The sequence below is a fragment of the Mobula birostris genome, chromosome 24, assembly GCF_030028105.1.
Source record: "Mobula birostris isolate sMobBir1 chromosome 24, sMobBir1.hap1, whole genome shotgun sequence".
In the NCBI taxonomy this organism is placed as follows: domain Eukaryota; kingdom Metazoa; phylum Chordata; class Chondrichthyes; order Myliobatiformes; family Myliobatidae; genus Mobula; species Mobula birostris.
The window spans coordinates 4,252,661-4,265,397 of record NC_092393.1 but is presented as its reverse complement, the minus strand read 5'-3'; the positions used below and the strand labels follow the sequence as shown (position 1 = coordinate 4,265,397).

The following is a 12,737-nucleotide window of genomic DNA, read 5'->3' as shown; positions in this document are numbered from 1 at the left end:
CAACACGACACTACTTTTGACACCGTGACCTCCTGCTTCAGTTTCTGTTTGTAAGCCAGAAGGAGGAGTACGGCCTGATGGTCCAATTTTCCGAAGTGAGGTCGTGGGATGGAATGGTAGGCATCCTTAACTGCTGTGTAGCAGTGGTCAAGTATATTTGGGCCTCTAGTGGGGCAGGAGACATGTTGGTATAACTTTGGCAGCGCCTTTCTGAAGTTGGCCTGGTTAAAGTCTCCGGCTGTAATGAGCAAAGCCTCCGGATACCTGGTCTCAAGTTCACTGATGTTGGCATACAGTATGTTCAGAGCACATTCCACGTCCGCCTGGGGGGAATGTAGACTGCTGTCAGTATGACCGAGGTGAATTCCCGTGGCAGATAGTAGGGACGACACTTCACCAACATGTTCCAGGTCTGGGCTGCTGGAGATTGTCAGTGCCACTATGTCCGAGCACCACGCAGTGTTGATCAGTAGGCAGACACCACCTCCCCTCCTCTTGCCCGAAGACGCCGTGCGGTCCATCCGATGGATCGAAAATCCCTTCGGTCGGATGGCACAGTCGGGGGTGGCAGGGGAGAGCCAGGTCTCGGTGAAACAGAATACACAGCAGTTCTGCATCTCCCTGCAGTAGGTGAGTCTCCCTTTAAGATCATCCACCTTGTTCTCTATGGCTTGCACATTAGCTAGTAGGATGGTGGGCATAGGGACCCTGAAGCCCCTCAGCTTCAATCTGACCAGCAGCCCAGCTCTTTTCCCACACTTCCTCAGTAAAGAGCGCATCTTTCCAGCTTTCCATCGATGAAGTGTGTTGTTGGCAGCTCTCTCATGTTGGTGGACACGTCCCGAGGGAATCGATCGGTGGGTCGTGTCTTCTTGCGCTCTGGGTCGAGTAACGGGGGAGGCTCCGCTGCCACTTCCAGCTGCCGGGGGCCCGGGCTGTCAATTTGGTTGAGCCCCAAAGCCGACACTTAATCCCGGATGGCTGGGCTCCTGGCTGAAACAAGTCAGTGAGCTGAGTCACGGTTGCAGAGGCCTCCGCTCCAGCCGAGCCTCGGGCTCGATTTCCGAGGTCAGCAGCGGAGGCCTCACTTCCGGCAGTTGTGGATGTCCACCAACGGAGTTTTATGGTGGTCACTCCGGGGAAGCGTCTGGGGCACCTTGAGGTCTCCGACGTCACTTCTGTGTGGTCCTCTGCTCCAGAGGTGCTATTCGGGATGGGCCGTGTCTCCAAGCGCTCCGGCACGGTAGCAGGCCACGGGTCTCTGGGAACTTGGTGGGCCTCAGACCAGGCCTCGCTGGTCGGGTCCAGGTGCGGTCTGTAGTTGAAGAAGCAATTCTGGCGTGGTGGTCTCCAGCTGGGTCAGTAGCTTCGCCAGGGTGTTGTTGATCTTGCTAGATGTAGCAGACTGGAGGTTAGGAAGGGTTTCTCAGGTATAGGATAGTGTAGAGGGCAGTTTGTTTGGGAGAGCACGCACAGAGTCGCCAGATACTGGTGCCATCTTGTATCTTTTATGTCCCCTACCACCTCTTCCAAAGAAACTCTCAAGCGATGTTTGTTTTTTACTCATCGAGTAGTTGTAGGTTAATGACTGACTGATAACCTCGTGCGGGTAATGACCTCACGTGGGTTCAAGTTCAACAGTGGGCGTGACAGGGAATGAGGAAAGGTGCAGCTGACTCATATCGTTTCATATCGCCAAATCATATTGTTTCCTCACGGCCTGGTGGTTGGGGAGTACTGCTTTGAAAGAAAAAAAAATCATGAAACAAAACAATCTTTTAAACTCCAGAGAACTTACTTAACTCTCTTTAGATCACAGGCTTGCAATTCCAGAAACCACTCTTTAAATTGACTGCACCCACTCGGTGCAAGTACATTTTGTTTAATAAAGGAAGACCGAAATCATACAGAATGCTCTAAATGAGATGCTACATTAGTTATAATTAATAATTTCTCACTCTCATTTTTGGGGGACCTTGGGGGTTCATCTCTTTTCAGGTTCACTAACTTTCATTCATGTTCTTTTGTTCTCTTCACTACCTGTTATTCGATTTACTCTTACAGCCACAGAGTTCTGCTGGCCCACTGCATCTGTAACAACTACACAAATCCCAGTGACACACATCACAGTTGCTGGTGAGCGCAGCAGGCCAGGCAGCATCTCTAGGAAGAGGTACAGTCGACGTTTCAGGCCGAGACCCTTCGTCAGGACCCAGTGGTCTGGTTTAATTCCATTTCCCTTTATGCCTTGCTTATTCCAGTTCTTGTGAAGATGGCTCTAAACTATTATCACTCTCCTCTGGCAGCACATTCCAGATACCACAGGGCATAGGAGCAGAATTAGGCTATTCGTCCCATCGGGTCTGCTCCGCAACTACCGACTATACAGTGTGAAAAATGTGCCCCTCAGAACTCATCCCTCTCACCTTTAGCCTATGCCTTGTAGTTTTTGATATCCCGTCAAGGGAAACAGACTCTGGCTACGTCTCTCATAATTTATATCCCTCAATCATGTCACCTTCATTCCAGGGGGAAAAGAACCAACCTATTCAATGTCTCTTGATAACTCAAGCCCTCCGATCCAAAAGAGTTATCACATTAATAATGATTTGTGTTAATTGTATATAGTCAAATAAAACAAGCCATGCTTGCTCTCAGTCTGTGTATCGGTTGAAACCTTCTGAAGTTAAAAGTTGAATAGAATGGAAGTACTGTCTTTGGTATCCTCCACAAATTCAACTTTGCAGCAAATAATTCTATTCCATCCCCATGCACTGAGGTTGACATCATATAAATGTCCCATCTTACATCATCAAAACTAACCAAATCTACCTCTGTACCATATTGTGCACCCCCACCCAGAGCATCCACTGCCGAACCACTTGTCCATGCCTTTGTCACCTCAAACCCAAATACTGCAATGCACTATCTTCCATAAAGTAAAACAACCTCATCTAAAACTGACATTTCTATTCAAAATTTTGTACCAAAATCTGTTCAACCACCATCCATATACAGTGGATTCCAGTTAGTTGGGCCTGGGCCATCGGTAATCGTGGCAGCTCTTGAAGAACAAAATCTACTTGAGAAAATAGCCAGGATTCCCTTCATTTCTTTGGGACACTATGCCACCTAATTGGGGCAGGAGACTGTTGCTGGGCAACTTCTAACCAGTGTCAACACGTGTACCTGTGTGGCCGTTAAACCCTGCACTGTGTTTAGAAGCAAACAATTTTTAAAATAGCATCAGTTGCATGTGTTTGTGTTCAGAAAGCAGTGATATTTGTTACTGATAACTGGTGAGCAATATGCAGTAAGACAATTCAGAACTGCTTTGCTTACTTGTGGTTTCAAGCACTCAGGCTTGCAGCTGTCACAAATGGCCGGGACTGATAATCTAAATGATAACCTAAAATAATCTAAAACTGTGATAAGACTGCTGAACGGATCCTGACCCGGATCTGGGCCGTACCCTCCAAATATCCGGACCTGCCTCTCGGTTTTTTTGCACTACCTTACTTCCCATTTTTCTATTTTCTATTTATGATTTATAATTTAAATTTTTAGTACTTACTAATTTTAACTATTTTTAATATTTTTGATATTTAATATTTGTAATCCAGGGAGTGCGAAGCACAGATTCAAATATCGCTGTGATGATTGTACGTTCTAGTACTAATTGTTCGGCGACAATAAAGTATAAAGTGAAAACAAAAGTATTTCACTACTTAAACAGGTTAGGGACTACGAAGAATTTGAAGGTATCAGTAATCATCTTTAACGTTACAATGAAAATGAAGATTTGGAAGATGCAATCAACAAAAACATTGTACAAAGGCGGTCCATTATCTAAACTAGATGTCTATGCTGGTTTTGTTCATTGCAATCAAAAGAATGCGTACACTGGATGAATTCCTCCATCGATTACTATTAGGAACTAATACAGTTTTATAGTACTGTAGTAGTTTTGGTAGTGTTTTAATTTGTTCAGTATTTCTCACTTGTTTCTCATTTAAATGGTAGTTTGTCTTTTTAACAACTTCCATGAAACTTCAGCTAACTGAGGCAGCCACTTAGTTGAGCCATAATGCACTGGTCCCACTGATCCCAATTAACTGGAATCCACTGTAATTGGTAATCAACACCAGCTTGTGTTTATTTTATAACTGGATTTCTTGGTTTCATGTCTTGCAATAGCCTTGACCCACCCTTTCTCCGCAACCTGTGTTCTCCAACCCCATTACAATCTCTATAGTCTCTTCCTGCGTTACATCTCTTGGTTACGTCATTTTAAGCTCAAGTTCCCTCCCCAGTGATGACCACTTAAAGCAACACTGTAGCTGAGCTAAAATCAGAATCAGGTTTATTATTACTGGCATGTGACGTGAAATTTGTTAACTTAGCAGCAGTAGTTCAATGCAACACATAATATAGAAGAAAGAAATAAATCTTATTCAGTATACCTTATACAGTGTATAGGTATATTGAATAGATTACAAAACGTGCAGAAAACAGAAATACTATATATTAAAAGAAGTGAGGTAGTGGCCAAGGGTTCAATGACCATTTAAGAATTGGATGGCAGAGGGGACGAAGCTGTTCCTGAATCACTAAGTGTGTGCCTTCAAGCTACTGTAATTCCTATCTAGTGGTAACAGTGAGAAAAGGGCATGCCCTGGCTGCTGGAGGTCCTTAATAATGGACGCTGCCTTTCTGAGACACCGCTCCTTGAAGATGTCCTGGGTTCTGCAACTTCTCAGTCAGGATTGTGGGAATGATGGTATTAAATGCTGAGCTATAGTCGATGAACAGCATCCTGACATATGTATTTGTGTTGTCTAGGTGCTCTAAAGCCGCGTGGAGAGCCACTGAAATTGCATCTGCTGTTGACCTATTGTGGCGATAAGCAAATTGCAATGGGTCCAGGTCCTTGCTGAGGCAGGAGTTCCACTTGTGAATATTCACTCCTTCTTGGAATTATTATAAAACAGAAGAACATTTAATAACAGAAAGTGTGAGGCAGGTCAGCAACAACAGAAGCAACATCTTTTCACTGAACATTTTCATTTGTCTGACATTCCCTTTCTCTCCCCTCCACATTGTGAAGCACAGCAAGTTCTGTTTTCTACAACCCCATTCCTCAAGGCAGCTCACTGCCAATCTCATTACACTGCCAGGTCTAGTGTGGTCAAATGCTACAACCTCAAATCCGTTGCAGCACTGGGGCTAAATTTCACCTAGTAGTCTTACTTCAACTCCAGACTGTTACAACAGCATGACACCTCAATCACTTTCTCTGCAGCAGAACTGACAAGTAGTTATTTTGATTTTTTTTGTTTAGTTTTTGTGCACAAATATTTTTAAAATATTTAAATTAAATTAATATTGTCATGTTTGCAATGTACTGCGCTGCTGCTTCAATATGCTAAATAAGAAGGCATTTATACCCTGAGTCTATTGCCTATGACAACAATAAATGAACTAGAATAGAGAATGCTGACCTTTAGGCTTCAATCTTGGTAGCACCTCGAATTGCATTCAGATTTTGTCACCAAGATACAGGTAAACCATGCCCTAACAGCAGTGCCGAGAGGAACTAGGAAACTGACCTTCTGGGTCAGAGCCTGAAGCAGGAGGGACCTAAAATATACTGAGGTTAACCCCAAAGTGAACCAAGAGCATAAGAAAGGGAAGCAAGACACAAGGGGAAGTTTAGGTTGATTTCAGGATTTGTTTACTCCGAGAGTTGAATATGAAAGCTAACCAGCAGATGCATGTGCCATGGGGATAATTACAGGGTCTACGGAGACTGACGACCTTTCTAACTATTCAGCGTCTTCCACCCAGCAGGTTCAAGAGAGACACACGACTACTGAATGACCATCCAGTGCCTAAACTATAGCATATCCTTCAATATGACGTTAATTGTTCCATCAGGTCCATGTTAGTTCCCAGCACAGCAATCCCATTTCCCCTCTTTTCCTCTTTCATCAACTTCCCTGTTGATATTTTTGCCACTGACCTACACCAAAGGTAATTGATAGAACCCAATGAATCTACTAGCATACGTTTGAGATGTAGGAGAAAGAGGAGCCCCTCGTGGAGACGCACACGATCACAGGGAGAACATCGTGGCCGGCAACCTGAGACCCTGGGGTTCACAGCGATGACTGCTGCTCCAACATGCCACCTGCTTTTCTTTTATTTCAATAAATTTACCAATGGCTCAGTGACGCTGTGGTCATTTGTTTTTGTTTACTTATGCTGGCTCATACCTGGAAAAATGTGATCAGCAGATTGAACAGTTGGCAACACACACAAAATGCTGGCGGAATGCAGCAGGCCAGGCAGCATCCATAGGAAGAAGCACAGTCGACGTTTCAGGCCGAGACCCTTCGTCAGGACTAACTGAAAGCGAAGGGTCTCGTCCTGAAACGTCGACTGTGCTTCTTCCTATAGATGCTGCCTGGCCTGCTGCATTCTGCCAGCATTTTGTGTGTTTGCTTGATTTTCCAGCATCTGCAGATTTCCTCGTGTGTGCGTGAACAGTTGGCACGTCAGGTAATATGGAACCAATAAAGCAGTAGCACTGGCACTGTACAAAATGTACTGTAAATCAGTTGGAGTTATAGCACACTACAAAGTGAATCACACGCTAAACACATCTCATCGCATTATCAAATACACTCGATAAATCACTAAGACACTCACCACACCGATAAAGAGAGGTTTGGTAATGTCCAGGTTAGCTCTCCAGGAGAAGAACAAGGAGTAGGAGCACAGCATCACAGTGAAAAGCCACAAGACCGAGGACTGAGGGGAGCTCCTGCAAACACATAACAATTCAGACCCTCAACAAGTCCATCTGTTCCATCACAGCCACAAACCACTAGACATCTACATTCTGAGCATGACAACATTTCACAGACGGGGGACAAAGACAGTTCAGATCAAGGAGGGTGTTAGATAGGGAGAGAGGAATGTCCCTTTCCCCTTAGCAGAGAGGGCATTAACTAGAAGGGCCTGATTTGGTAATTAACTGAATTACAGAAGTGTTAAAAGCATTCAAGATATCAGATAATGTATATAGTATACAACCTGAAATTCTTACTTTTCAGAGACATCCACAAAACAAGAATCCCAAAGAATGAATCGTGTAATATCAGAACCCAAAGCCCCCCTTCCCCACTCCCACAAGCATCAACCCTCACCATCCCCCTCACTTGCACCAGCAGAAGCCCCCCCACCACCCCCACTCAATAAACAGCAAAGTTCTGGATCTGACTGCTGGAAAAGGCAGTGGTGGCAGAAACCTTCACCACATTTTAAACACTGCCCAAAACCCAAAATGCTAGGGACCAGAAGCTATGAAGTGGGATTTAACCAACTGTTTTTGGTTACCATGGATACAGAGAGTAGAATCCCCACATTCCATGCCATGAGTTGTATGATCCTCTGATTCTCTCATTATATGACCATCCCCTGCTCTCCTCTTTAGTCATGGCAACACCACGTTAAGGGCGGGGGATGCCACACTTCATGTGTTCCAATTTAAAGGTTCCCTGTCCCCCTTCCAGGTGATGTGGAGGTTTGTTAGAGTACTGCATTTGCTGCTCATGATGTGGTAACCAAGACCAGGCAAAACAGCATCAGGGACTGGCTGTGTAGCACCTTCAGTCTGCTCTAATATTCAGTAAGATCGTGGTGGATCAGACAGAAATAGACAAGATTTTCATCGGGCTTAACAGATGTGTCTTCCGGCTGAGGAGTCTTGAACCAAGGGTCACAGTCTCAAAATAAGAGTTACCCATTCAGGCTTGAGATGAGAAATCCAATTCAAGCACCTGAAGAATGGCGGATCTTGTGAAGCATCAGTCAGCCTACAAGGATTATTTAATATATTTACTTATTCAATATATTCAAGACAGACTAAGAAAAAAAGGATGTAGGCAAAAGACGGGCAACTATAGGCCAGTTAGCTTAACATCTGTAGTCCGGAAAATGCTTGAAGCTATCATTAAGGAAGAAATAGCAAAACATTTAGAAAGGAGTGGTTCCATTAGACAGACACAGCATGGATTCAGAAAGGGCAGGTCTTGTTTGACAAACTTACTGGAGTTCTTTGAGGACATAATGAGTGCAGTGGATAGAGGGGAACAGGTGGATATCGTATACTTGGATTTCCAGAAGGTGTTCGATAAGGTGCCGCACAAAAGACTTATAAGTAAGATACGGATGCATGGAGCTGGAGGAAGTGTATTGGCATGGATAGTCGATTGGTTAACCAATAGAAGGCAGAGAGTTGGTATAAATGGGTGTTCCTCCGGTTGGCAGTCAGTGGTGAGTGGGGTGCCGCAGGGGTCAGTGCTGGGCCTGCAGCTGTTTACAATTTACATTGATGATTTGGAAGAGGGGACTAAGTGTAATGTAGCAAAATTTACTCATGACACTAAACTGAGTGGAAAAGCAAATTGTACAGAGGATGTGGAGAGTCTGCAGAGGGATATAGATAGGTTAAGTAAGTGGGCCAAGGTCTGGCAGATGGAATACGGCATTGGTAAATGCGAGATCATCCACTTTGGAAGGAAAAATAGAAGAGCATTATTATTTAAATGGTGAAAGATTGCAACATGCTGTTGTGCAGACGGACTTTGGAGTGCTTGTGCATGAATCCCAAAAAGTTGACTTGCAGGTGCAACAGGTTATTAAGAAGGCAAACGGAATGTTGGCCTTCATTGCGAGAGGGATTGAATTCAAGAGCAGGGAGGTCATGCTGCAACTACACAGGGTACTGGTGAGGCCGCACCTGGAGTACTGTGTGCAGTTCTGGTCTCCATACTTAAGGAAGGATATACTGGCTTTGGAGGCAGTGCAGGGGAGGTTCACCAGGTTGATTCCAGGGATGAAGGGGTTATCCTATGAGGAGAAATTGAGTCGCCTGGGACTGTACTCTCTGGAATTCAGAAGAATGGGAGGGGATCTTATAGAAACATATAAAATTTTGAAATGGATAGATAAGATAGAAGCAGGAAAGTTGTTTCCATTGGTAGGTGAGACTGGAACTAGGGGACACCGCCTCAAGATTCAGGGGAGAAGATTTAGGACGGAGGTGAGGAGAAACTGTTTTTCCCAGACAGTGGTGAATCTGGAATTCTCTGTCCAGGGAAGCAGTTGAGGCCTCTTCACTAAATATATTTAAGATACAGTTAGATAGATTTTTACATAATAGAGGAATTCAGGGTTATGGGGAAAAGGCAGGTAGGTGGAGCTGAGTTGAAGGACAGATCAGCCATGATCTTACTGAACGGCAGGGCAGGCTCAATGGGCTGGATGGCCTACTCCTGCTCCTATTTCTTATGTTCTTATGTTTATTTCTGTTACTGAAGGAAGCAAGTTATAAGAGTTCATACAGGAAAGTGGTACTGAGGTCACTTTCTGTGTGCACTATACTCCACACAATGTGTAATGCCTTCTTCAACTTCAACAGAACTCCAGTGTGGCCCAGATAGGGCTTTGTACTGCTGCAGTTTCACGACAACCATCGTGTTCTCTAGTCCTCTAGTCCTCTATGTATAACGACTAGCATTCCACAAGCTTTTTCATTATTTCCTGGACCCTGTTATGACACTTTAATGATCGATGAGGTGCACAGTAGTGTAGCAGTTAGCACCACACCACTGTAGCTCAGGGCACTGAAGTTCAGAGTTCAATCCCAGCATCCACTGCAAGGAGTCTCTCTATGTCCTCCCCATGCGTCTGATCCGGCTCCTCCAGTTTCTTCCCACAGTCCAAAGACATACCGAGTAGGTTAACTGGTCGTTGAAACTGTGATCAGGTTAAATCGAGGTTGTCGGGGGTTGTTGGGCTAGAAGGCCCTTGAAACCGCACTATACCTCTAAATAAAGATGTACAGCGACTGCAGGGATGCCAGTGGCTGGTGAGCACATGTCCTGCTTAGAGATGGGGAAAATGGAGTACAAAGACAGAGATTGTGCACAGTCAGGAACTATGGGTCATACCTTTTAAGGCCCTGTAGCGGAATGGCCACGAGTGCCAAGGCCGCCCCAAATGCTGTCAGCTCAGTCTTTATTTGCATCATCTGGTAACTACAGGGAGCAGAAGAATACAGGCATTAACTTTGTGACCGTGTGGTTCACTGTGATTACTTTCCTTCTTCTACTCAACTTTAATGTTAGGTAGTTAAATATACAAACTGCTCTGTCCCCTCACATTAATTCACGTAGACCCTTCAATACAAAAACAACCAGCATTTAAAATAGCAAAACACATACGGCACAATAGCCAGAGTATACAAAAGGTCGGAGGACAAATATGAAATTGTACCCGAGAGCAGTCACTTGCACAAAACATAGTGAGTTATGAAAGAAGATGGCACGAAAGCAGATCCTTCGTCCACCCAGTCCAGACTGACCATCAACTGTCCACCTCCACCTGTTCCACATTAACATCATTTTTATTCTTCAGAGATTCCAATTTCTACCATTGACCTACACACCAAGGTCAATTTCCAGCAGGCACCTAACCTATGAACCCACAAGGCTTTGAGATCAGGGAGGACACTTGTGAGGTTAGGGGGTATGATGTACAAACTCCACACAGACACCACCTGAGGTCAGAGCTGAACTTTCATCCTGGTACTGTCAGGCAGCAACTCACTATCCCTCAGATTTCAATCTTGTATTGTGTTTCTATTGGACAATCCACTGATACTTGCAGGGAGAGCTGTTACTCACCCCACTGTGTTATGCCAGTAGATGCTGTTCCTGTGTCCATGCTCTTGGTGACTCCACAATGCTATCCCATCCAGTGACACTGGTGGGTGTGGCATCGAATCCAACCCCATACCCCACTGACCTATATTACCGTCTCTAATTCAGTTCTCTCAGCACATGCTGTAACATTGCCCACAGGTGCAGTTAAAAGCGAATAGGAGAGCAATTTGACATTTCATAATCTAAACAAAATTCAGTTCCACTCAAATTAAGCACAAAAACTCAGTTAACAACACTTGTTTTATAAACAAAGACCAGGACGATACAATGGACACTAAATGAATTTCCTTTCTGTTCAATAACAATAAATGAGTCTCAGCCATGTACTATTGCCTGGGTTAGTGTGCAGACCGGGGGCACAGACAGAGTGTGGAAACATGGAGACTGAACACAGACTGAGCAGAGTGTGTTAACAAGGACACCGAGGACACAGACTGAGCAAATGTAGAAACATCACCCTCCACTCACCTCCAGACATGCAGAAGTCCTGAACTCGCCTCATATTTGGCCTAGAAACAAATGAAGTTCAATCAGGAAACATTTTCATTAACCTTTCTGATTTTAAAGAACTCCACCTGTATAGATTCCCCAGAAGCAAGAAATCCATTGATCAATTATGGGGGATCTTGAAAGTTCAAAGGAAGTTGAGGCACTGACTGAAAAGTTTCTGCAAGCCGGTGTGGGGAATGTGGGGAATGTGGAAATGATGGTGAGTGAAATGCTGGGACTGTGCATCTGAGGAGCAAATGAGTGAATTTAAAAGATGTATCCAATTCAAAAACGTTATCACATTGCTAATGGACATTGGCATGAAGGACATTGTGTACCACAGTTCGTCTGTGGACTAGCAGGATTGAGGAAAATACTAGCACTGGAATATTGTCACTGGATTACCAACAAGCAAATTTTGGTTTGATCAATACTGGAGGGAATTCACTATTTTTCCTTAAGTTACTAACACTTGCCAAACCCATGTATAGGTGTACAGCCCTGATCTTCTAATTTGGGTCTATAACGCCGCAGCTCCTAAAGCCCAGAGAGGCACTTAGAGGATAGACTGTACCAGATTGAAGGTGCCATACTCCTCCCGCAGCAGGTGGGTGCTGAAGCCTCTCAAGGTGGTTTGGTCTCCCCAGCTCCAGCGTGCCTGATTGAGGTAAGATGAGATGGGCAGATACAGGTAAGGCAGCAGGCCAGCTCCAAAACTCATGCCCAACCACTGGACAGCACACATGGACAACTCCTGATGTGAATGGAACAGAAATGTTGACTTAGCTATTCCACAGTCAGGATAATACAAACATAACACAGCTAAACACAACACTGAGATAGGAGTGGAGGGGGGAGGATGGGGGAAGGGAAGGGAGGGTTGAGGGGGACAGAAACACAGAGATAGCAGCGACGTTGCAATCAAACAGAAGAGAATGGAGAATGGCCAGGGCAGAGAGTACAAGATCAAGAGCAGCCGTAGAAGGTGGGGGACAGAGTAGAAGAGGAAAGTGTAAGGTAAGAGAGAGGAAAAGTTAAACGTGAAGAACGTAGCAGGGAGAGGGAGGGAAGTTAAAGGTGAAGAACGTAGAAGGGAGAGTGGGGAAGAGAAGAGAATAGAGATGTCATTGGCAGAGGTTGGGAGATGCAAAAGGCATCTGTGAGTAATATTCTACCTTTTCTCTGAATAATCGAAGCAACACCCATGGAACAATACACATCACGTACAGAATAATTGTGTGCTGATTACAGAGACTCAGGCCACAGCAGAATGCACCCAGTAGAGAAATCTGTAAACAGAAAACACACTTATTACAGTCATGTTGCCTTAACAAATGCCCAAAGACTCTCCCAGTGATAAGGATTTGATAGAGATGCCAATCATGTTTGAAGTGTAAGGCATACTTTTAGGTAATTGAAGACATGCCCAGCCTATCCAGTTTCTCACTATAACTA

The 12,737-nt window shown here is 44.6% G+C and overlaps 1 protein-coding gene across 1 annotated transcript in view; it reads right to left on the bottom strand.

Moving 5' to 3' along the window:
- The window catches only part of tmem260 (transmembrane protein 260), a 61,332-nt gene that overhangs the window by 28,368 nt on the left and 20,227 nt on the right, over nt 1–12,737 (bottom strand). Inside the window, exons 5-9 of the mRNA XM_072242057.1 lie at nt 12,458–12,571; nt 11,857–12,036; nt 11,262–11,302; nt 10,020–10,106; nt 6,712–6,826 (exon numbers count right to left, since the gene is read on the bottom strand). Of these exons, the coding sequence (XP_072098158.1) occupies nt 6,712–6,826; nt 10,020–10,106; nt 11,262–11,302; nt 11,857–12,036; nt 12,458–12,571 (537 nt within the window). The remainder of the gene's footprint in view (nt 1–6,711; nt 6,827–10,019; nt 10,107–11,261; nt 11,303–11,856; nt 12,037–12,457; nt 12,572–12,737) is intronic.